We start from the raw sequence: 24,724 nt of genomic DNA, 5'->3' as shown, positions 1-24,724 counted from the left end.
GGCCATGCTGGGACTCTGCAGAACTCCTACCCCCCCGCAGCCACGGGCGCTCTGCCTCTGCTCCGGATGGAATCCGAGGGGCGCGGGGGGAAAGAGGGAGCAGCGCCCAGCACGGGGCCTGGCGACGTCCTGGAGCCCGGACAGCTCTGGCGTGCGTGAGACAATGGAGAGGCAGAGCTGGAAAGAGAACGGGGAGAGGGGGAGGGGATAAAAACCACTGCCACTCAGAAAGATCCTATGAAAATGTCTTTAATTTTCCTCTTTGGGAAATACAGCTTTCATTTTTAGATTTTTAATTTCATGATACAAAAATGTTAAATAGCTAACAATGATCTCTGTGAAGCTGGAACTCTGCTGTGTGTGTATGTGTGCGTGTGTTTGTGTGTCGGGGTAACAGGGACACGAATGATTTTCGACTGGGACAGGGCCAGGATGCTCATCTGTCCCCAACCGCTTGGGAGACACAGGGCCCGGCCAATGGCATGATGGAGGGTCAGACAGTGCTGGGGGTCCGGAAGGGGGGGTGGGGTACAGAACGCGGCGTGTATAGCCCCACATGCTGGTATGGGAACGCCCCCAACCCTCCCAAGGGAAGCGGCTCTCCAGGCCCCAGCTGGGCGGAGGCCAAGGTTCAGTCCCTCTAGGGGGGGAATCTGGGCAGGCAGTTTCCTAGCGGCAAACCAGTTCGATGCTGAGATGGGCAGACACAGCGGGGGCCGTGGGCCCCAGAAGGTGGGGGCGCCCCCACCCTGCACAGTCCAGCACAGCACTGGGCTGGCGGCACCCAGGGAGGTCAGCGTTCTGTCGTTTCCTTTTGAAGAGGAGCCTTTTGCTTGGGGGCGGGGGGAAGGAAACGAGGGGAGGGGGGGCAACACTGGCAGTGCGTGGAGGCAGCCCTGTGCTCAGGGGTCACTCCTGGCGGGGCTCGGGGGGACCAGGCGTCACCGGGGATGTCATCTGGGCTCGCCACCTGGACTGCCTCCCTCTCTCTGGCCCACACTCGGCTCTGTGTGTTTCCATCGGGCGGCTGCGTGCACACGGGGGTCAGTGACGGGAACGGCGTCTCGGGAGGGAGACACGGGCCACCGGCTCCCGGCTCATGTCCAGGCCGGGGACAAGCAGACAGTTTAACATCAAGAAGGAGGAGAGACACAGCCACGCCAGTCCAAAGGGGCGATGTTCCCGGGAGACGCCTCCCCCGCGTGCCGGCCGGCCTCCTCCTCCGGGGTGGCACAGCGGCAGCGCCAGCCACTGGGTTCCCGCGGGTCTCGGTTACCACGTGTCAGGGACTTCAAAGAGGGTGGCGGAGCCGTCCGAGAAGCTTCCTGGTGGGAGAAGGACAAAACATTTCAGCAGTAGGGCCGGTGCCCGGGCAGGGGAGAAGGGTGGCAGGGTGCGGGCTGTCCACGACACCCCCGGCTCCCTCCCACTGAGAGCAACGTCTGGGCCAGGCCGGTGAGGGCATGGACGGCCCTGGACCTTCCACCCCCCGCAGGAAGCGGAGTCCCCCTGGGCTGCAGCAACAGAGCCGAGAGGCTGACCGAGGCGGCTCGGGGAACGGGGAGGAGGGCAGGGGCGCAAGGCGGCGGCTTGATCCAGGTTCGGCCAGGCCAGCATCGGGCCTCGGGTGCAGACGAGGGAACCAGCTCGGGGCGTGGGAAGTCTTTCGTCACCCACGCCCCACAGGTGGGCACCCAGGAGGGGCCAGGGCATATCTCCTGGGGCACACGACTGGTACGTGCGCTCTCAGGCGTTCCTCCCCAGAGACGCCAAGAAGCAGGTCCTCCCGCAAAACCCGGGCGCTGACATTTCCAGCTGCGGGGTCACCGAGGGCAACCGCTGAAGCCCCCAGCCCTGACAGGCAATCGGCCGAATCAGCACTGGCATATGTGTAAAACAGCACTACCCAGCCCCCGATGGCCGCACCATGGGAGACGCCAGCACCATGCTTGGGGTTCTGGAGGACGGTGAGGGAGCCACGGTGGGAGCCGGCCAGGCCGTGCCCGGGCGTCCAGGAGCGGGCGGAGGTCATCTCCTTGGGGGACAACTGCATCTCCACGGATGCTTCTCTTTTTTTTTTTTTTTGCTTTTTTGGGTCACACCCGGTGATGCTCAGGGGTCACTCCTGGTTCTGCACTCAGGAATTACTCCTGGAGGTGCTCAGGGGATGCTGGGAATTGAACCAGGGTTGGCTGCATGCAAGGCAAACGCCCTCCCCGCTGTGCTATCACTCCAGCCCCATGGATGCTTCTCTGACCACACACGTTTGCCGATGTGTGACTCTCACTGTCCCCTAACAAAGTGGATGCGGCAGGAGGCCAGAGACAGCACAGGGGTTAAGGCTGCCTGGCACGAGGCCGGATCCTTCCCCACCCCCCACCCCCCCACGCCGCCAGGGCACCACATGACTCCCCGCAAGCTCCACTGGGAGCGACCCCAGGTGTGGCCCTCTACGGGGTGTCTCAGGCCATGGGACTGTCCACCGGCCTCCTGACAGTGGCCAGTGCAGTGGGACGAGCCTGCCGTTTCTGAAGACGCGGGGGCTGGGGCTCCCCCCGGCTGCTCACCGAGCAAGCCCGCGCACGCTGCAGGCACCCAGCCCTGACTCACCGTCTGGGGAAAGGTTCCAGGAGACTGCTGATTCCGGAACACGGTGCGGGCGGAACTGCTCTCCTGCCCGGACCGAGACCCGGTACCCCGCACCCCCTCTGGGTGAGTGCGGCCCGCCGGCCCGGGCGGATCCTAACAAGCCCCAGCGGAGGGCACTTCCGAGCACACGTGCCTCTGGAAAACACGGCCGGAACGACTCCGAGAGGGACGGCGGGGAGAGAGGGCTCGTGACTTGTGTGACGTAGACGGGGAGCCCCAGAAAGGAGTGGTGGCTTGATTCCTAATCACGGGATCAATCATTCGATTCAGCCTTTAGTTTGTTTTTTCTGCTGGGGTGAGGGGGGTGTCCTATCTGGCAGTGCTCCCATATGCAAGGCTGGTGCTCCAGCCCTCCGAGCCTGCCCTCTGGCCTAACTCTACCATCTGAAAGCTCGGTTGCGTCACTGTTTCTGATCTAGAACAGCTTCTAGAAACATCTGCCTTCGTAGCAAATCCCTTCCTCTTTGGCACCTTCTCAAGGGGTAGACACATCTTGGGACGGTCTGGATCGGAGACCCCCCACGCCCCCGCCCCCGTCATCGGGGCTGGCTACATTTGACTTGGCCTGTGGATAACTCCGAGTGTGATTTCGTCCATAACCTGCGAAGGGCAGGCAGCCCTTACTGCATCCTGACTGGCCAAGGTAAAGCCCGACGCTTCCAGTACAACGCCCACCAGAAAGCATCAAGTCTGTACAACTGGGGCTTTAGGTTGCTCTGTTATCCCAGAAGGACACTTAACCTTTAGGGTACTATAAAGAGCAACCAAGAAAAACAGGGGGGGGCGGTGGGGGAGGGGTCCGACTGGGGCCCTGCATTCCACACTCCTACTTGCCAGCTCCGCCTGGAGCAGGGAAGCCCCCAGCCCCACCTGGGAGGACTGTGAACCTAGCCAACGCCTGGCCCGCCCCCGCCCCGGTGGACGCCAGGCCGGAAGTCCCGGCAGGCTGCCCGAGGAGCTGTGTCTTGGTTCCACAGTCCCAAAGGCACCTCTCGCCCGGCGTGGATCCTGCCCTAGCAGACCTCCTGGCGCGGGGATGCCCCAAGCCCGAGAGGGCATCTCCCGCACCATCACCGCGGTGTGCCTGGAGCCCCGAGCCCAGCCCCGCCCCCCAGCCGAGCTGCCTGCGGGGTTCCCCGGGTGAACGGGCCCCGGGAGAAAGCGCCATGCTCTCAAGTGACCCGGTTCAATTAGGAGCTGTCAAGATGTTTCTCCCTTTCTCTTTCTCTTCCAGCAGCGCTGACAAAGAAGCACAACATCGAGGGCTTTTTTTTTTAGCTCGTGGCTCGTGGCAGTGACAGTTTTCCTGTCAATGGGGGGGGAGGGGGGTGGCAAACTCCTTTAATGAAGATATTATAAATTCAGAACCCCAAATAACTCACAGAAAGTTTCTGCTTAAGATGATGGAGGTTATAAAAGGAGCTAATCTGCTAATGTGCCCTATTATTAGGTATTTTAATATCTGTGAGATTATGCTGAGGTAGGGAAATACACACACACACACACACACACACACACACACACACACACATACACCCCATCCCTAAGAAGAGATAAGCAAAAAAAAAAAAAAAATCCCGAAGAGAATGAGACATGTAGATAAGGATTTCTCACCCGCCACCCCCCACCCCCCACCCCAATCTCGTTAGATGTGGTCTCTCAGAGAAAGAAGCAGCGTGATATGGATGAAAAACTTCTCCAGTACTTCGGGGAAGGAAGGGAGGCAGACCGAGGGGAACAGCAGACTCCGGGACAGCAAGTTATCGGTGCAGGCGCAAACGGGAGGGAGTTGTCAGCGCTGACTCAGCTGAAAGGAGACGCTTAAGCGGCCCCCTTGCTGCTGCTTTGATTTCGTGAAGAGCGAGATTCAGAGCCCCCCTCTCATCAGATCCGCCGCATGCGAGGCGAGGAATTAATTAAAATAATGACTTCTCAACTTGGGTCATGCATGCCCGTGAGCGCGCGCGCGCACGCGTGTGTGTGTGTGTGTGTGTGTGTGTGTGTGTGTGTGTGAGCATGTGTGTGAGTTTGTGTACCAGTTTCATTGCTGTGTGTATCGATCTCCACTGCTTTTCTCCTTCCCTTTGAACTGGCCGTAGATTCTGGTCCACGGGGACAGCTGTCCCCAGAGAGGGAGACAGATAAGGCAGAGGAAAAGGCTGTGGGCTCCGGCCCGGTCCAGCCAGGCGGCCAGGGTCAACTGCGCGGCGAAAGGTGCCTTCAGGCAGGACCCAGTTGGCTCGGGCGAGTGCGCCCAGCGGGTCAGTGCCAGCTTTGCCCGGGTGCGGCCGGGGTCCCATGGGAGGCAGCTCCGGAGAGGAAAAGGCAAGACAAGCTGAAAGGCTTTGTGACCTCCAACAGTCACATGACCCGCGTCACCCTTGGCCCCTGATTTTCCCAACGGTCTCGCCCACTGGGGAAGGACGCATGTCGGACAGAGTTCCAGGACCCTCGGTAGGGACTCAGTGGCCGCACCCAAATGCCCACCTCTGTGCCCACTGCCCGCTTGGCTGTGTCCCTGGCGCACGGCCCCTTCCCCGGCCTGTGTGGCTGAGTCTTGGGGACGTTGGGGAGGGAGAGGGCTGCGGGCAGGCCGAGCTCACCCCGAGCTACCACGGCTGCGTGGCGGAAACAGAGGAAGGAAGGGCGGCCCCCTGGCCCGGCGGCCGGGCCCCTCCGACGGCACCCGACACACAGTAGGCTCACAGCCAGTGCTCGGTCGCCTCTGCCTCTTACATAATTCTGTGGATGAGCGCGCTCCGGGCTGCTGGGAACAGCGAAGGCTGCGACTGAAAATAACCCGTGTGGGAGTCGGCCTCGGTGCCGACTCCAAGGCACATTTGCGACATCGAGGCCACTTGCGACACCCCGGCAATGCCTGGGGGCGCCGGCAGGGGGAAGGCAGCCTCTGTCTCTCACAGGGAGCCCGGATCTTCCCAGCCATTTGGTGGCCCTGAGGAGGGCGGGGCCGCAGAGGACAAGGCCCTGGGCCTGGCCGAGGGCTTCGATGCAGCCGTAAGGTCTCCCCTGAGTGTTTCTGGAGCCTTCCAGAGAAGCCAGTGCCCCGCTCTGCAAGGGGCAGCACGAACCTGGCGGAGACAGGTCCTTCTTCATCCTCTTCAGCTTCTTGGCCTTCTTCCTGCCCTCCGAGAGCGCCTCTGCGCTGGCCTCTGTCGGCTCCGGGTCGGCGTCCGAGAGCTCCGAGACCCTGGCCTCCGGGTCCTCCTCGGTCGGGCTGGGACTCATGGTCCTCTTTCCCCCCGAGCCGGGCGCGCTGAGGCTGCGGAGCAAACAGAACAGCAGGAAGAGCGTGAGGAGGGGCAGGAAGATGCGCCCTGGCACAGGGTGGAAACGCTCCGGGCATCCTCCTGCAGGCCATGGTCCTGACCAGGAAGCGGGGTGCGGCCTCCGACACAGGCTGAGCCTGACTCACGAACAAGTTCTGTTTTGTTTTGTTTTTCTTTTTGGGTCACACCCGGCAATGCACGGGGATTACTCCTGGCTCTGCACTCAGGAATGACTCCTGGCGGTGCTCAGGGGGCCCTAGGGGATGTTGGGAATCAAACCCGGGTTGGCCGAGTGCAAGGCAAACGCCCTCCCCGCTGTGCTGTCGCTCCAGCCCCTCAGGAGCAAGTTCTGAATCGGGCTCCTGCATCCACAGCTGACCTCTGCCCTGGAGGGGACAAGCCTCAAAGACAAGGGGCAGGAGATGGTACAGGGATGAGACCCATGCTGAGCGTACACCCCACCCGGGTTAAGTCCCCCCAGCACTGCTGGGAGGTCTGGGCAACGTCCAGCACTGCAGGACTGAGCAGCACCCGTCCTGGCCCGGGCCTAGCACTGACTATGAGCCTGGCTGGCCAAAAATCACCAGGGTGCCTTGGAGCCTTCGGCGCACTGCCCAAGTGCCTCTCATACAGGCTTCCTTTGGGGGAGGGGCTGCTACTGTAAGAGATAAGTAGGTGGGATGAGGCGGGGGCACTAAACCCAATAACCCTCCTCGTGACATCAGCCCAGGGGGCAACAACGTCATCTTCGTGGCTGCCCTGTGGACACAGAGCAGAACTGAGTATCCTTCCCGCTGTCCGTGCTCCCTTGGCTCAGGCATTTGAATAGGCTTCCAGGGCGGACCCCCCCAAAATAAAACACAGCTCTCCCCTGTTTTCAAGAAGGTGACGTGTTAAAAGTCACCACTAAGCCTGGCTCCAACGGGAAAACGCTACACGATCTGTCGTGCTGGATGAAACCATGTTCTGATTTCTCCTTCAAAAAACACAATTACAAATTCCCCGAAATACAACTTGGTAAAAACAGAGACCACATGGCCAGTGTGAAGTCTGTCTCCTCTAAATGGGTCCCATACATCGATTTTTTTTAAATCAGTTTTCCCAAGTTATGAAAATCATTAAGGAAGAAAGAAAGAAACCGAGTCACTCTACTTGGTGGGTGAGGGTGGGCGTGAGAGGCAGAGGGAACTGGGGTGTCCTCCTTCAGCCCTCTGAGGAGGCGACCCCGGGCTGCTGCCCACCCACTCGAGCCTCATATCCCGGAAGTCACCCAGACAACTGCTTCCCTGGAGCAGCCTCAGCGCCCCAGGTCAGAGCAGGCCCAGGCTCCCAAGGCTGCGAGTTTCCTGTCCGTCTTTTCTCCAGCCACTGTCACAGAAAAGCTCCCTGTTTTATTAAAGGATACGAAGGAGAGACCAGGGCGATAGCACAGCGGGGAGGGTATTTGCCTTGCACGCAGTCGACCCACATTCGATTCCCAGCATCCCATAGGGTCCTCCAGGCACGGCCAGGAGTGATTCCTGAGTGCAGAGCCAGGAGGAGCCCCTGAGCATCGCCAGGTGTGACCCAGAAAGAAGAAAAAAAAAAGGATATGGAGGACTAGAAGGATAGAAGGCAGGTGGGCGACTCTCCGAGAGGGCATTAAAATTTATGTTACCGTTTACCATTTAAAATGGACAAAAACCTTGATAAAGTCCTTTTGTGTGTGATGGGGGTTGGGGGGGCCACATCCGGTGGGATTCAGAGGCTACTCCAGATTCTATACCTGGGGTGGGGGTTGGGGGGTGGGTGTCCTTTCTGGCAGTGGTCGGGGATCATGTAGTGCCGGGGATCAAACCCAGATGTTGGCATGCAGACTTAGCCCTACAAAATAATTTCTTTTTTAAAGACTGATGCATTTGAGTAATTTTTTTTTTATTTTAATGTATCTTAGAAACTTTAGAAAGGGCAGGAGAGTCACAAAGACCCACTTTCTTGTTACTTAAGGAAAAGAGAGCTGAACATTCCTTAGTTGTAAAATCTGGAAGTTGGTGTAAATTCTGAGATAGTCATGTTCAATGAAGACACAGCTGAAACCACTATCGTCCAAGATGCATCCAGAAACACAAAGCCCAGAAATAGCCCCGATCCCTACGGAAACCAAGCATGGGATAAAGCTGCTGTCCCAGGGGCTGGAGCGACAGCACAGCGGGGAGGACGTTGGCCTTGCACGTGGCCGACCCGGTTTCAATTCCCAGCATCCTATAAGGTCCCCCGAGCACCGCCAGGAGTAATTCCTGAGCCAGGAGTAACCCCTGTGCATCGCTGGGTGTGACCCCAAAAGGGGGGGGCGTGGAAAGCTGCTGTCCCAAATGAGATAAACAGGCTTTAGGCCAGGGTCGCAGCCCCAGGGAGACCACTCGCCATGTGTGGCCCCAAGTCTGACCTCAACACCACACACACAAAAAAAAGTACTTAAAAAAAACGGTGCTGAGCCAGAGAGCACAGGGAGTGTGGCACCTGTTGTGTGCTCGGCTGATCCAGACTTGATGCCTGGTATCAAGTACTGTGGGTATTTGATACGGTACCCACAGTAGCCGCGCCAGGAGTGCTCCCTGAGCACCGAGCCAGGAGTGGCCCTGAGCACCACCAAGAGAACCAACAAGCACAGCAAAACCAAAGAACAAGAAAACTGGTGCCGGCGCAACTAGAGAAGCGTAAAATCCAATCATTCCTCATCAAAGGACAAAGACCAACCGGATCAAATGTCTCAACGGAAAACATTAAATAACAGAAGGAAACACAGGTGAATTTTTCTGAAACCTAGGTACTGAAAAAGGCCTTCATGCTAAGACTCATGTGGATACATTAAAAAAAAAAAAAGTCTACACATTCGGCCTGACAGAAGTAGAAGACAAGATGCACGGCTCCTACATGTCTCTGAGGTTCAGGGTCATGACCGCCCTTTGCTGCTGCTCTGAGCTTTCTGGTGCTCAGGTCCTGCCGTGGCCAGACCAGAGGGAGATTCCTCAGGCTGCTCCTGGGCCCAGCCACGGAACCAACGAGGCTCTATCGAGACCGGGGGTGGGGGTGGGGGCTGACTATGGGAAAGCAAAGCTGGAGGGGGGGAGGGAGGGAGGGAGGGAGGGAGTGAAGGAGGGAAGGAGGAAGAGGAGAGGGAGAGGAGAAAGAAAGAGAGAGGAGAGAGGGGGAGAGCAGAGAGGGAGAGAGGGAAGGAGAGAGGGAGACACGGAGAGGTGAGAAGGAAAGAGGGAGAGGGAGGGAGATAGGGGGGAGAGAGAGAGAGAGAGAGAGAGAGAGAGAGAGAGAGAGAGAGAGAGGCAGAGAGAGAGGTAGAGGGAGGGAGAGAGGGAGGATGAGTGGGTAGGTGGCAGACTAGTATGTGAAGGAAGAGATAAAGGAGTGGATGTCAGATGAACCAGGACAGCTGGAGGAGAGAGGAATGAATGAACAGATGGACAAACACGAATACACAGATGGATCAACAGTGGATGGACAGACAGGTGAGTGAGACAGGTGAGTGGGAGCAGATAGATGGGCCCTCGTGAGCAAATTTCTGATCTCCCCCGGAAACAGTCTCAAAGGGAAACGTGGGGACGATTACACGCACGGTACATGCCAAGCCACGGGGAAGCCGTCGGGACCACGAGTGAAATGTCTCTTTGACACGACAGCATGTGTCGGGCCGTGAAGGCGGGATCTGTCCCTGCTGTGCAGGGCCTGAGCCTTGGTGCCTTGGGCAGCTGCTTCCCTCATTCAAGCGACACAGCGACACAGCGGGACTTCCCGCAGGCAACCCTGTCCGCCCCACACCCACAGCCGCTCCCTGGGCCCCCAAGGCCGCCAGCCGTCCTTCCCGCTCCCTCGCGCCCCCCCCCGCCCCCCCCCCGCCTCTCTCTTGCCCGAGACTCTGTTCTGAATCTTTTGTTTGCTTTTGAGTCGCACTCCTTGGTGCTGCGGGTCACTCCTGGTGGTGCTCGGGGGACCCTAGGGGATGCGGGAGATCAGACCCGGGTTGGCCGCGTGCAAGGCCAACGCCCTCCCGACTGTACTGTCGCTCCGGTCCCCCTTGCCCCAGACTCTAAAGCAGGATCCTCACGGGGCTGTCTTCCTTCTCCCAAAGGGAAGACCAGCCCTAGATCAGACCAAGAACTCAAGATAAAAAAGTGAAACACCCCTAACCCCCACCCCCAAACAAACCCAGAACTCTTTTTGTCTTTTTGGGTCACACCTGGTGATGCTCAGGGGTTACTCCTGGCTCCACACTCAGGAATCACTCCTGGCGGTGCTGGGGGGATCGAACCCAGGTCGGCCTCATGCAAGGCCTACACTCTCCCCGCTGTGCTATCACTCTGGCCCCATGCTCGTCATCTTTTCAGGAATATGCCTGCAGATGCCAACTTGAGGTCAGGTGGCTGGCTATGTGTGTGTGTTTGCCTCGAGGGATCATTAAGCATTTACTACAGAGGGACCACATTTTACACAGCAAACGTCAGCACGGATTCGGATGCCCTTCATATGAAATGCTCCCAACGCACGGGACTGACTGCTTGAACTGGTGCTTGAACTGCAAGTGAGATGTTTTCTGGCACTGTGTGGGCTGTGCTTTTTTTGACCCTCACCCCCGTTCCTGTGCTACTTATGGCCCACAGGACCCACCGATCCACAAGTTCCCTTTCTTTGGGTCTCAAACACCATGCCAGGACCTTGTCTCTGGAACATTCTTCCCGAGGGGCCGGAGAGACAGGACAGTGGGGAAGGTGCTTGTCAAGACCGACCCAGGTTCGATTTCCTAAACCCGATCATATAGGTCCACCCTGAGGCCCCCAGGAGCGATTCCCTGAGTTCAGAGTCAGGAGTAAGCCCTGAGCACTGCAGGTGTGGCCCCAAAACAAAACATCACCACCACCACCACCACCACCACCACCACCACCATCATCATCATCCTGTTGATCGTCGATTTTCTCAAGTGGTCTCAGTAATGTCTCCATTCGTCCTAGCCCTGAGATTTTAGCAGCTTCTCTTTACTCTTCCCAACGGAGCTGCATTGGAGGCTCTTTCAGGTTCAGGGGAATGAGACCCATCACTGTTACTTGTTTTGGCATATGAATACGCCACAGGGAGCTTGCCAGGCCCTGTCATGCAGGCAGGAAACTCTCGGTAGCTTGTCAGGTTCTCCGAGAAGGAGAACTAGGCTATAAGATATATAACAAAACAAACAAAAACAAAAGCAAAGCTAGCATCAAATAAAGTACATCTGCGTGAGAGCTAAGTAGTGGTAAAGAATACCCCCAGTACAATGTGTGTGGGGGGCGGGGGGAGGGACAGGGGAGACAGCAAATGTATGAAAGTGTTGTGTGAGGATGTGCCTGGCTCTACACACAAATTGGGACCTGAGAGAGAGCACACAGGTTAAGTCTTGCACGTGGCCAATTCTCCCTTGACCCTTCTGCAATTCCTGGAACTACACATGGTCCCCAGACCACCGCTAGAAGTGATCCTGAGCAGTGCCGGGGATAATCCAAAAAAAAGAACAATCATAAAAACAACTGCCAACTGCATGCAAAGCTGATCCGTAAAAATGAGATGCGCCTAAATGAGAGACAAGGTTGGTTCCGGGCTACAAGAATCCCCGGCACTCCCTCAAAAATATCTTTAACAAGGACCCGAAGACCCGAAACCATCCCGTACTGCAAAGTCACTTTTCTTCAGCATGAATTGGCAGGCAGTGTAGACAAAACTGCGCGGATTCTAGTTCCTGAAGTAAGACCCTGGCTGGAGCTGGGCTGGGGGACTCTTGGCATTTTCAGAGACTGAGAGGAAATAGACTTTTCTGAACATTTTACCTTTGGCTCTGATGAAGGGATTTACGGATCAAAGCAGCAGCAACCTATCCAAAGCTGCTGGGCGGGCGGGGGGAGGGGGGGAGGGAAGGGATGGGAACACACACACACACACACACACACACCAAAGTTCAGCGAGTCTGGAAAACAGACAGCCACGGACACATTCCAGGGCCTTCGGCAGGACTGAGGAACGCGCGTATCTGTCTAGGACAGGCTTAAACCTCTTGGCCAGGCCCCGGGGAGCAGGGCCAGAGGCACCAGACACCGGGGCTTGGCGGAGCGCAGAGATAACGAGCAGGGAAGGGGGCCGAGGCACCGAGGAGAGGGAAGGGAACCCCACAGCCTGGAGGAAGGGCAGACTCTGCCTCAAAGAGGGCCCTGCACAGATCAAAACAACCATGAGATACCACCTCACACCACAGAGACTAGCACACATCCAAAAGAACAAAAGCAACCGCTGTTGGAGAGGATGTGGGGAGAAAGGGACCCTTCTACACTGCTGGTGGGAATGCCGGCTAGTTCAGCCCTTTTGGAAAACAGTATGGACGACTCTCAAAAAACTAGAGGTTGAGCTCCCATTTGACCCAGCAATACCACTGCTGGGAATATATCCCAGAAAAGCCAAAAAGTATAGTCGAAGTGACATATGCACTGTGACATATGTTCACCACAGCACTGTTTACAATAGCCAGAATCTGGAAAAAACCCGAGTGCCCTAGAACAGATGACTGGTTGAAGAAACTCTGGTACATCTATACAATGGAATACTATGCAGCTGTTAGAAAGAACGAGGTCATGACGTTTGCATATAAGTGGATCAACATGGAAAGTATCATGCTAAGTGAAATGAGTCAGAAAGAGAGAGACAGACATAGAAAGATTGCACTCATCTGTGGAATATAGAATAATAGACTATAAGACTAACACCCAAGAATAGTAGAAATAAGTACCAGGAGATTGTTTCCATGGCTTGGAGGCTGGTCTCTCATTCTGGGTAACTCAGGGAAGGGACCACCAAGTAAAATGTGGTTGGAGGTCATGTGGGGGAAGGATGATGCGGGCCGAATACAGACTAGAGACTGAACACAATGGCCACTCAACACCTTTATTGCAAACCACAACACCTAATCAGAGAGAGAGAACAAAAGGGAATTCCCTGCCATAGTGGCAGGGTGGGGTGGGGGGAGACGGGACTGGGGAGGGGGGTTGGGATGTTGGGTTTACTGGTGGTGGAGAATGGGCACTGGTGAGGGGATGGGTTATCGAACTTTGTATGGGGGAAACATGAGCACAAAGATGTATGGATCTGTAACTGTACCCTCACGATGACTCTCTAATTAAAAATAAGCTAATAAAAAAAAAAAAAAAGAGGGCCCTGCACAGCCTTGGCCAGTGCCAGGTCCAGAGCCCTGAAGGGAGTGGGCGGTAAGGACCCCGGGGGGACAAGCTGGGAGGACAGGCCCCTAGGACCTTTAGTCTCTGGAGAAACTGACCCCTGCTTCAGGGAGCACTTCCCAGGGCTGGAGGTGCAGGGGATCAGACCCAGGTGGGCAGCTGAGCCGGAAGGAGCAGTGGGTTGAAAGTGGGGCGGGGGGAGGGGGGTTGTTGGAATCCTTGTGGAGCGAGGCGGATAACAGGTGGTGGTTGTGCTGGGGGGCTGACGTACACGAGGAACCAGGATTAACAGTATTGTAAGTCACAGACCCTCAGTCACTTCAATAACAACGACAAGCTGAAAGCCCGAATGACGGCATGCAAAGCAAACACCCCACCCGCTGCAGGGCCGTTCAGGCCCCAGAACAGGCCTTCTTGCTGGGACACCAGGTGCAGGAGAGGAGAACGGGAGTGCGTGCGGGGGCGGCTACTGGAGTTGGGGGGGAGTAGCGTCCTCCACGTACTGTGGAGGGTGGCTGCCCGGAGCCCAGAGAGCCAACAGCCAGGCTGATTTCCCCCAACCTGCAAATAATAAAATGCATCTTAAAAAAACAAACACAGGTTGGAGCGATAGCACAGCGGGGAGGGCGTCTGCCTTGCACTCGGCCGACCCGGGTTCAATTCCCAGCATCCCATAGGGTTCCCCGAGCACCGCCAGGAGTAATTCCTGAGTGCAGAGCCAGGAATAACCCCAGAGCATTGCCGGGTATGACCCAAAAAGCAAACAAACAAACAAACAAACAAACAAACACCCCCCCCCACACACACACACAGAGCTCACTCTGGGGCTCAGGGGACCATACAGGGTGCAGGGATCAAACCCAACTGGCCACGCGCAAAGTAAGCTTTAGCCCTACCTGCTGTGCTGTCTCTCCGGCCCCTGCACGGTTTCCCGAGCAACCACCCGAGTAACTGAGTAGCACTGAGCCGGGAGAATAATCCCCGAGTGTCACCGAAAGAGAAAAACCAAACGGAAACGCCAAAAGTAAAACCACTGGAGCTAATATCACATGTCACGCTAAACGCGTTTGCCTGACATCAGGAAGGAGGAAAGGGCCGGGTGCTGGCTCTTGCCACTTCTCTTCAGCACCATAGCGGGGGCCCCAGCCAGTGAGATAGGGCAAGAGAAAGGAACGACACTCAAGCTCCAACTGGACAAGGGGAAATCCTACCCCCCCTCCTCCGCAGCTGTGTCTAAACAGGAAATGTCCAACAGTCTATAAAAAGTCACTAGAATGAAGAAGTGAATTGAGTAAGGTCCAAGGGTACACGGGGGAAGCACACAAATCAGATGTTTCTATCAGCAATGAGTGACCCCAAGTTAAACTTAAAAAATATATATATATACGTATATACGTATATGTGTGTGTGTATATATATATGTATGTGTATATATATATATATATATATATATATATATATACACAAAACTTACAAGAGCACAAAGAAGTAAAATACTCAAAACCAACTCCATTAAAAGCATGTATCAGGCATGGACACCTAAAGTATCCACTTTTTGATGAGCAAAACCGGAGAAAACCCGAAGAAATGAAAAGACAGGCCACGTGCTCAGGCTGGAAGACGCCATGATCAAGAGGCTCATTCTCGGGGCTGGAGCGAGAGCACAGTGGGGAGGGCGTTTGCCTTGCACGCGGCCGACTCGGGTTCGATTCCCAGCATCCCATATGGTCCCCCAAGCACCACCAGGAGTGATTCCTGAGTGCATGAACCAGGAGTGACCCCTGTGCATCGCCGGGTGTGACCCAAAAAGCAAAAAAAAAAAAAAAAGTCTCATTCTCGTCTCCAGGGTCCCAGGGGTGCAGGCTGGGGGGTGCTGAGAGTGAGGGACGGTCCCTGCGGCAGGGCTGTGGTGGGGCGGGGGGAGTATCCGGTGGGTCCCTGCGGCAGGGCGTGCTGTCCAGTGGCCTTGGGACGGGCGGGTCCCAGCCGCGCCTGCCAGCTGTCCGCTTGCTGCTACCTCATGGGCGTCTGGCACAGGCAGTTTTCCCAAGAATCCCCACCCCGGCTGCTTCTGCCGGGAGAAGGTGCTAGAAGACAAGTTCCAGAAGACAAGTCCCCCCTCCCCCTCCCTCCAACCCCCAGACTCTTCTGTTTGTGTTTTGTTGTGGTTTCTCTTCTGGGGTCACACCCGGCGATGCGCAGGGCTTACTCCTGGCTCTGTGCTCAGGAACGACTCTTGGCGGTGCTCGGGGGACCCTACGGGATGCCGGGAATGGAACCTGGGTCTGCCACGTGCAAGGCAAACGCCCTCCCGACAGCGCGACTATCACTCCAGCCCCCCTTTTCGTTTGTGTTTGCTTGGAGCTCACACCCAGCAGTGCGCAGGGGTCACTCCTGGTGGGCTCGGGGGAGACCCCTCAGGATGCCGTGGATTGAACCCGGACTGGCCGTGTGCAATCCCCTTAGCCATTGATTTGGAGGCTGGGAGGGTCCTTCTCAGTGGTGCTCGGGCCCCAGGGCCACCCCTGCCTTCTGCTCGAGCTCGGCCATGCTGTGCTGCTGGGGGACTACCTGGGTGACAGTGGTACTTGGTCACAAAGCACCAGGGACAGCACCGGGGCCTCTTGGACATAAAAGGCAGGCGGTGCTCCGGCCCTCTGAGCTATCTCCCCGGGCCCAGCGCTTTCCCTCCCCTCCACCCGATGCACCCAGGCCGCTGGCATCCCTTGCCACGTTACTCTCAGCCACTCTTCCCGCGACCCCTCATCGGGGAGAACACGAGGGCGTCCCGATCTCCCGGGCCGGGCGAGAGGCACACTGCCCTGGTCACCCGTCCGGGCTGACGGACAGAAGGGCCATTTGTCAGCGCTTGTTAACTTGATTTTAAAGCTCCCGGGTTTGATGTCTCCGGGACATTCCACAGTAAAACCAATTTGCCTGGTTAATCATTCCGTTTTATTAGCCACTACATGCTGTAAAACTCTGCATTTTACATGAAACAGACTCTAGTGTTAGACTGTTTATTTGAATTTCTTAAAATATTCCCTTCAGGGCTGACTGAGACGGTCCAGTTTAAAAAAAAAAAAAAAAGGTAACAGAAAGGAGTTGGATGGGGGGGGCAACGAAGTGGGGGGGTCCTTGTCACTTACCCTTATTCATTAAAAAAACTAAAATCCAAGCCGCTGTGGAGCTATGCAAGGGGCGTCAATAACCAGCACAGCCGTAACAGAATCAGAGCAAAGAGGCCCTAATCGGCTCAGAGTTGGGGGGGATGCAGCCCAGCTCCCTGCCTCCACCCTGGCCTCGGGTCCCTCTGCCCTCCCCCTACTCACCCCGCCGCCTCCGGGAGGAGGGGACCCGCAGCTCCCTCTGCTGCCCCCACCCCATCAAAGAAAGGCCAAGGCTGGATTCGGAGCGGCTGTGTGATGCCGGCGTAACTCACACAGAAACATTTCAGTCTGACATTTAAAGAAATCTTTAAAAATTTCTCTATTTGGGGGCCACATCCAGCTGTGCTCAGGCATCGCTCCTGGTGGCTCCGGGGACCCTATGGGATGCCGGGGATCAAAGCTGGGCCACCTGCACGCCAGGCAAATGCCCTCCCCACTGGACCACCCACTCGGGTCCCTTCAATTTCCGCAGGCTCAGAATGACTGCACCCATTCGTGGGATAAAAATGAAACACAGTACGAGGCTAATATGCAAGGACAGGAAAAGCAGGGGTCAGGAGGACGGGCCCACAGTTGGGAGCTTGCCGTAGTGTGCGGGGGGCAGCCAGGATGAGGAAGGGACTGCCAGGACATAGTTGGAAATGGTCATCTGGACAGGGACTGAGCGCTGAAAGTAGGGAAAGGGATAAGCCTGGTGACCTTTCAGTACCTGCACGGCAAACCGCAATGCCCAAAGGGGGGTGGGGATAGAGAGAGAGAGAGAGACAGACAGACAGACAGACAGACGGAGAGAGAAGAAAAGTGCCGGCCATAGAAGCAGGTTGGAGAGGGTGGTGGGACGAAAACTGGGGACATTGGTGTGGAAAACGGACACTGGTGAAGGGACGGGTGCTGGAACATTCTAAGACTGAACCCCCCAACATGAGCAACTTTGTAACTGTGCATCTCACTCATTCAGTATAAAAAAATAAAAATTAAAAAATAGGTGTGTTTTAAATGAACTATGGTGGGGCTGGAGCGATAGCACAGCGGGGAGGGCGTTTGCCTTGCATGCGGCCGACCCGAGTTCGATTCCCAGCATCCCATATGGTCCCCCAAGCACAGCCAGGAGCAATTCCTGAGTGCAGAGCCAGGAGTGACCCCTGTGAATAGCCAGGTGTGACTCAAAAAGCAAAAATAAATAAATAAATAAATGAACTATGGTGAGGCCCTCAGGGATGGCTCGGTGGCAAAGTGCTGCCATCCATGCATGAGGCCATGGGTTTGACCCCCTCCCCCATGCCACCCACATGGTCTTGGAGTCGCCAGTGCTGTGACAGAGCATGTGCTCTCAGGCACAGGGTGACCAGGGTATGTGTGTGTGCGTGTGTGCGTGTTTGCGTACAACTCTTGGGGAGGCCGTGGCACCACAATGGGAGGGTGTGACAACCCCCCCATCCCATCTAGTGAGGCCTGCAACAAATACATGAGCACTTTGCACAAAGGCGGCGCCAAAGGCCAAGAAGTCGCCTGGCCCTCCCAAGACAGGCAAAGGCGAGGCTCTGAGGGCCAAGGAAGCTCGGCCGCAACCCCCCCTCACCCACCGTCCGCAGGCCCTCAGAGGACCAAGGCAGGAGGGGCACGCCTGACCCCGGGCTACCCTCAGGTTCCCTCTGACCACGGAGGGGGCCACGAGGAGGAAGACAGCAGAGAGCGGCACGCGTGTGTCCACATGTCACAGGTTGTGAGGAAGCTGTGACACGGCTATTGGTCTTTTCTTTTTTTTTGGGGGGGGGCAGGGAACCGTAACAGAAAGGAGCTGGATGGGGAGGGAAGGGGCAACCGAGTGGGAGCCCCTTGTCATTTTCTCTTATTCATTAAAAAAACAAAACTCTGCCTTTACCTCAGTCTTGGGAGGGGCAGCTGACTTCTTGGCCTTCGGCACAGTCCAGGCCTGGCCAGTCCTGACTCAAAGGCCAGTGGGGCTGGAGCGATAGCACAGCGGGGAGGGCGTTTGCCTTGCATGCGGCCGACCCGGGTTTGATTCCCAGCATCTCATAGGGTCCCCCGAGCACTGCCAGGGGTAATTCCTGAGTGCAGAGCCAGGAGTGTCACCAGCAAAATGGGGATCATCTGGAGTCCACTGGCTAATCCTAAACACATTATCCCCCCACTATAATAAGAGAAAGATGGGGCCAGAGTGACAGCACAGTGGGGAGGGCGTTTGCCTTGCACGCGGCTGACTAGGTTCAATCCCCGGCATCCCATCCCATAGGGTCCCCGAGCCCTGCCAGGAGTGATTCCTGAGTGCAGAGCCAGGAGTGACCCCTGAGCATCGCTGGGTGTGGCCCAGGAACCTTGCCTTCCCCCAAGAAGAATTAATCATTTAATGCTAATGAATCAATGAATTTGATGACTTATGATTACAAAGCCACAGAATTGGGGTCAGAGACATAGCAGGGCAGGGAGAGTGCCTGCCGTGGACGCAGCCAACCTGGGCTTGGTCCCTGCCCCTCACAGGGGCACCCAGCAGCCCCGCCAGAGCCAGCCCCAAGCAGAGCTGCAAGTCAGCCCCGAGCACCAGGTGTGGCCCAAAGACGAAACAGTTAAGTCACGGAAATTAGAAAGTGTGGGATTGGCGAGAGAATAGACCCAGAAAGAGTGGAGCAGAAGAGTCCACAAATAGACGTAAATGGACACGGTCCATTCATTTCCAACCAAAAACTGCCAAGTAAACGCAACGAGGAAAGAAAAGTCTCTTGATGAAATTTGCCGGGATAAACGAATACCTGAGCCCCGAGCCCATCTCATTTTACACACAGAATTAATCTGGAATGTGGATGTGTAGAACGTCAGCATGAGCGACTGTCTGGAGGGACGAGAGCGATCGGACAGCGGATAAGGAGCTTGTCCTGTATGGGGCCCACCCGGGTTCCATCCCCGGCATCCCACAGGGTCCCCTGAGCACCGCCCGGAGTGATTCTGAGTGCCGAGCCAGGAGGAACCCCTGAGCACCGCTGCACGTGGCCCCCCCAAATCAGATAAACAAACACTGTCTAGAAGAAAGCACTGAAGGAGAGAGTTTCAAGTCTGGGGAACGAGCTCAAGACACCCAAGGAGGTCCCGGGTTGGGGACCCAACCTGGCACCCATCCCCCTCCTCCCCGCAGCCCTCCCCCTGCCACAAGGAGGCATCCAGGAGAGAGCTGGGGTCAACTTCAGACAGCGTGTGGATAGTGAGAAGAGGATCTATTCCCAGCCGGCGGGGCGGTACCCAGGTTATGGCGCTGACCCTCAGCCCAGGGCCCAGCCTGGTCCAAACCTGGGCACCGGCTGTGCAGGGTCACCTGGAGCACCGAGCCAGGGACAGGCCCCGAGCACTGCTGAGTGCGGCCCAAGCCCCACCCGGCTCCGGAGCAATGAGAAGGAACAGGGTCTTTTTCCCAAGTCGCACCGCTGACCAGCCCGGGGGCGGTCAGCAGCCGCCGGGGGCCGCCGCGCTCACCTGCCGGCACGGTACACGTGGTTCTGCAGGGCAAAGGACATGCACTGCGTGTGCAGGCGCTTGCGCTCCACCTCCTTCCAGCCGTCCTCGGCCCACTTCCTCTTGCCCTGCTTCTCCTCCTGCTTCTTGCCCACGTAGTCGGCGTAAGTCTGGATCCGGTAGCTCTCGGCGTATCTGCTGGTGTTCACGGCTACGGGGGGGAAAGAAAAGGGAGATGGATCCTTAGTAACGAGAAGAAACAGTCGCTCCTGGATGGTGGGTTCAGGCCTAAGTTGAGACGGTGCCTCCACCCCTGCACTGGCCGAGTGGGGATGCGGGGGCGCTGGCCACTGACCCCGGTCGGAGCCTCTCCAAGTCTGAGTTTCTACAGCCAAAGAAATAAGACCCACCGTGATGGGGACTGGAATGGCAGCGCAGCTGGGAGGGCATTTGCCTTGCACACGGCCAAGCTGGGTTCGAGTTCCTGGCATCCCAGAGGGTCCCCCGAGCACCGCCAGGAGCGATCCCTGAGGGCAGAGCCCTCAGGAGTCAGCCCTGAGCACTGCCGGATGTGGCCGAAAAACAAACACCACGAGAACTCCAGTTGTGTGGATAAAACGGACTCCTCCAAGTAGGTGCAGGGCGCAGGCGTGCTCGGAAAGGGCTCGTTCTCGGAGGACAAGAATGAATGACAGGAAGACCCCAAGGAAAGACCCGTCAGCCCGACATGTCTCTTCCCAGTGACAGCGCTGTCATTCCCACTGCTGGACACCAGGCGACCTGTCCGCCCCACAGGCCTCGCCCCTCTTCGCTGACGGTCCTCGTGGGCACATGCAGGGTTGGAGGGGGAGGGGCGGCCCTGCGGGACAGCAGCAGCTCTGCCATGGCACTGGGGCACTTGGGTGTGACGGGACAGTGGTGACGTGGGTGGAGCTGGGACGGGTCCCCCCTTCAAGCAGGTCCACCCTTCAACTCCCCCATGGGACTCAACTCCAGCCATGAACACCGGCCGCTACTCCCTCCTCAGTGCTCAAGGCTAGCCAAGGCCCGATCTGCTCTGTCGGGGCGGTGGCCTTGGCTGGAGGGATGAAGTCTGGCCGCAAAGGCGTGAGGCTGGAGGCCGGCCTGCGAGGAATTGGGGGCAGGGAGGGGGGTCCTATCTAGGGTTCTGGCCAACGATTTTTACTCTCTCTCTCTCTCAGGCCACCGTCATGCCCACAGACTACCCTCACCAGACTCTAGTGCGACTAGTGCGACTCTAGGCGCCTGGCCACGCTGGAAGTCGGGTCACAAGGAGCAGGCCGAGTACCCGGGCACTGCCACTGCCATTCATTCCCTGTTGGGCAGGTTTGGGGGGGCACACCCAGCGGTACGCAAGACTTACTCCTGGTTCTGAGCTCAGGGTTCACTCCTGATGGGGACCAGGAACCCCTAAGTGCTATGGGGCAGTGGATCCAGGTCGGCCCTAGGAAGGCCAGGACCCCGCCCACGGCGCCCTCTCTCTGCACCTCGCCATGCTCCCGGCACAGAGTGGCTCTCAGCGACAAAGATGACAGGGCAGGATGCGGCAGGAGGCCAGGACACTAGTTTTTTTCTTTTTGGGTCACACCCACCAATGCTCAGGGGTTCCTCCTGGCTCTGCACTCAGGAATTACTCCTGGCGGTGCTTGGGGGAGCCTATGGGATGCTGAGGATCGAACCCAGGTCGGCCGCATGCAAAGGCCAACGCCTTACCTGCTGTGCTATCTCTCCGGCCCCAGTCTAAGACACTTGGATGGGCACACACCAGAGAGGAACAGGGGTGCTGGGGGCTGTGTGCTGATGTGGAGGCCGGCCCTGGTGCAATGCCGGCCCTGCAAGGTCCTCTGAGCCTCCCAGGGCGTGCCCCCCACCCCCCAAGCACCACTGCGTGTGGCTCACCCCCTTCACCCAGAAAGAGCCACTGAAGAACAGTGCTGCCTAGATCCAGAGACTCACAAATACACCTCAGAAGGGACCGACAAGCTGCAGAGATGCCTCCACACCCCGCACCAGGCTGAGTTCCTCGGGCGCACCTCAGAGCGGCCCCAACAGAGCCCCGGCAGCCGAAAACCTCCAGAACCCAGTCGCCGCCATGCTCACGGCCGATCTCCACAGGCCTGGGACGAACTTCTCATACATGAGAATGAATCGGTTGAAAACCGCAGGTAGGCGGGTTTTGTGATAGAAACCTCCAGGCTCGCCCAGAGTCGGGAATGGGTGACCTCACCCGACCACCCGGTGCCTACTGCCTCTGGCACCACGGAAGCTCATTAGCAGCCATGGTCCAGACTCACGAATAGATCTCGGAGGAGAACATCACGCTGCAGAGATGCCTCTAGGCCTCCAAGTCACCATCCAGTTAAAAATTTAATGCCAGCTCTAGCATCCTATTAAAAATTTTAGAATTCATGGCATGTGCAGCCTCACAACATCTCACACTTTATGCCACTGATGTGCCAAGAGTAGCACACCACATTTGATGGGCTGCAAAGTAGAAGGCCTCTGATCTTGATAAAATATATATATATATATATATATATATATATATATTTATGTGTGTATATCTATATGTACATAAGGCATAGAAGGACTTGGGGCTGGAGCGATAGCACAGCGGTTGGGCGTTCACCTTTCACACGGACGACCCGTGTTCGATTCCTCCGCCCCTCTCGGAGAGCCCGGCAAGCTACCGAGAGTATTGAGCCCGCACAGCAGAGCCTGGCAAGCTACCTGTGCGTATTGGATGTGCCAAAAACAGTAACAAATAAGTCTCACAATCGAGAGACATTACTGGTGCCCGCTCGAGCAAATCGATGAGCAACGGGATGACAGTGATACAGTGATACACAAGGCACAACCTGTAACAACATGTTAGTAATCTCTTATACACGGGTTTAATGGCTCCAAGTTAAGATACAACAATTTCCACACATTTTTCCTCTAAAGAAATTTTTCTTGGATCATTTTTAGCACAATGTTCACAACAAGCAATACAAATAAATTATTTAGGATTTGCCTTTGGGGCAGGCTGGGGTGGTGGTGGGAAAATTTGAAATAATGGTGGTGGGAAGGTGTGGGATTGGTGTTGGAATATTGAATGTAGCGTGAACAACTTTATAAAATAAAATGCTTTAAAAAAGCAGAGCGCTGCACATCTAGCCCTCCAGAAATCTAGCACCCCACACGCCCAGTACCCCCACACTCCCAGTACCCCACATGCCCAGTACCCCCATAAGCCCAATACTGCCACATTTCCAGTACCCCATATGCACAGTACCCCACATGTCCAATACCCTGTGTGTCCAGTACCCCAATTCTAGTACCCCACACACCCAGTACCCCCACATGTCCAGTAACCCCACATGCCCAGTACCCCCACATGTCCAGAACTCCTGACCTTTAAACCTTTACTCCAAGTGAGCCAGACTTGCTGACCGGCCTCAATATGACTTTACTTCACAGCCCTGTACCAGTGCTTCCTAAAGTGGGTGCTACCAACCCCTGGGGGCACTGGAGCAATCCATGGGGTGAGGCGGGATCCTCGGGTGGAACTGGGGGGGGGCAGGTTTGCTGGTTTTTTTTTCTTTTTGGGTCACACCCAGCGATACTCAGGGGTTCCTCCTGGCTCTGCACTCAGGAATTACTCCTGGTGGTGCTCGGGGGACCCTAGGGGATGCTGGGGATCAAACCCGGGCCAGCCTCGTGCAAGGCAAATGCCCTCCCTGCTGTGCTCTCGCTCCAGCCCCGGCTTGCTGTGTTTTGTTCGTGTAAGGAAGAGAGAGGGAAGGGACAGGGTGCCGAGCCGTTTATTTTCTAAAAAGGGGCTGTAGAAGAAATGAATGTGGGAATCTGCCCCAAATGTTTAACCAAACCAAGACAAATAAAGAAAAAAGAATGCCTCCCCACCCACCTGACACATGCATGAATGTGTGTGAAAAATGCAATTTTTTTCTAAGAAAAATACTGAAGCTTTTCAAATATTCGCTCAAGTTAAAAGCAAAAAAAAAAAGGGGGGGGGAAGAGGGGAAAACTCTGAACACCCTGATTTCCAGTTACTCAAGAATCTCCCAGGGAAGTTTCTAGAACAAGCGCTCCGATGCTCTTGCTCAGCCGGAACCGAACAGACAGTTACCGCCACGAGATGGCCAGTGGTGGAAAGGGGACCGGTCCCTCCTCCTCCCTTTCCCAGCGATCCCAGTGCCACACGTGTGCAGATAACCCCCTCCAGTGCGATTGGGGGTCGCCTGGAACATCAGTCCCTGGGAAGAAGCAGGAAGTTGGGAATAGGGAGGCCCTGTTACATTGGCGGTAACTGACCAGCAGCCGTGCGGCCGTCCATCCCGAAGCCAAGCTCCGCCTCGGAGCCCCCGTGGAACCGATGAATCAGCAACATGAACGGGCTGTCAGCGGCGTCCCCCACGGACGTGGCCAGCTCGCCTGTCGGGGGCAGCCCGGAGCTGGCCCCACGTCTGTCAGGGAAATGACCCCCTGACACCTTTTGTCGGGAGGACAGGCTGTATTCAAGCCGCTGGGCACGCCCACATGTGACACGTCCTTCTGGTGGCTGTGCCTACGTCCGAGCACGCACACACGTGCACACGTGCACGGCAGGAACCTTCAGGGTGTACAGAGGGATGCTCTGGCCCTGGCACTACTGGACGAGGTGAACGGGAGAAGCCGGACGCCTGCCTGAGGTCTGCAGGGAGAGCAAAGCAGCCGCGGCACGGGTGAGACCCCAGGCGAGAGGCCAGAGCGAAGGGACAGCGGGGAGGGCACTGGCCTTGCCTGCAGCCGGCCTGGGTTCAATCCCCGGCATCCCATATCCCTGAGCCCACCAAGAGTGATCCCGGAGCACAGGGCCAAGAGTTAGCCCTGAGCACTGCTGGGTGGAGCC

The 24,724-nt window shown here is 56.7% G+C and overlaps 1 protein-coding gene across 1 annotated transcript in view; it reads right to left on the bottom strand.

Annotated features, from left to right (window-relative positions):
• Positions 1 to 233: 233 nt before the first annotated feature.
• PARN (poly(A)-specific ribonuclease) overlaps positions 234 to 24,724 on the bottom strand; it is a 109,264-nt gene continuing 84,773 nt past the window's right edge. The window contains exons 22-24 of the mRNA XM_055136227.1: positions 19,831 to 20,020; positions 5,739 to 5,929; positions 234 to 1,325 (exon numbers count right to left, since the gene is read on the bottom strand). Coding sequence (XP_054992202.1) covers positions 1,273 to 1,325; positions 5,739 to 5,929; positions 19,831 to 20,020 — 434 coding nt within the window. The 3' untranslated portion in view covers positions 234 to 1,272. The remainder of the gene's footprint in view (positions 1,326 to 5,738; positions 5,930 to 19,830; positions 20,021 to 24,724) is intronic.

Source organism: Sorex araneus, chromosome 4 (genome assembly GCF_027595985.1).
Source record: "Sorex araneus isolate mSorAra2 chromosome 4, mSorAra2.pri, whole genome shotgun sequence".
Taxonomy (NCBI): domain Eukaryota; kingdom Metazoa; phylum Chordata; class Mammalia; order Eulipotyphla; family Soricidae; genus Sorex; species Sorex araneus.
Note: the sequence above shows the minus strand (reverse complement) of the source record. Positions and strands in the feature narration are given on the sequence as shown.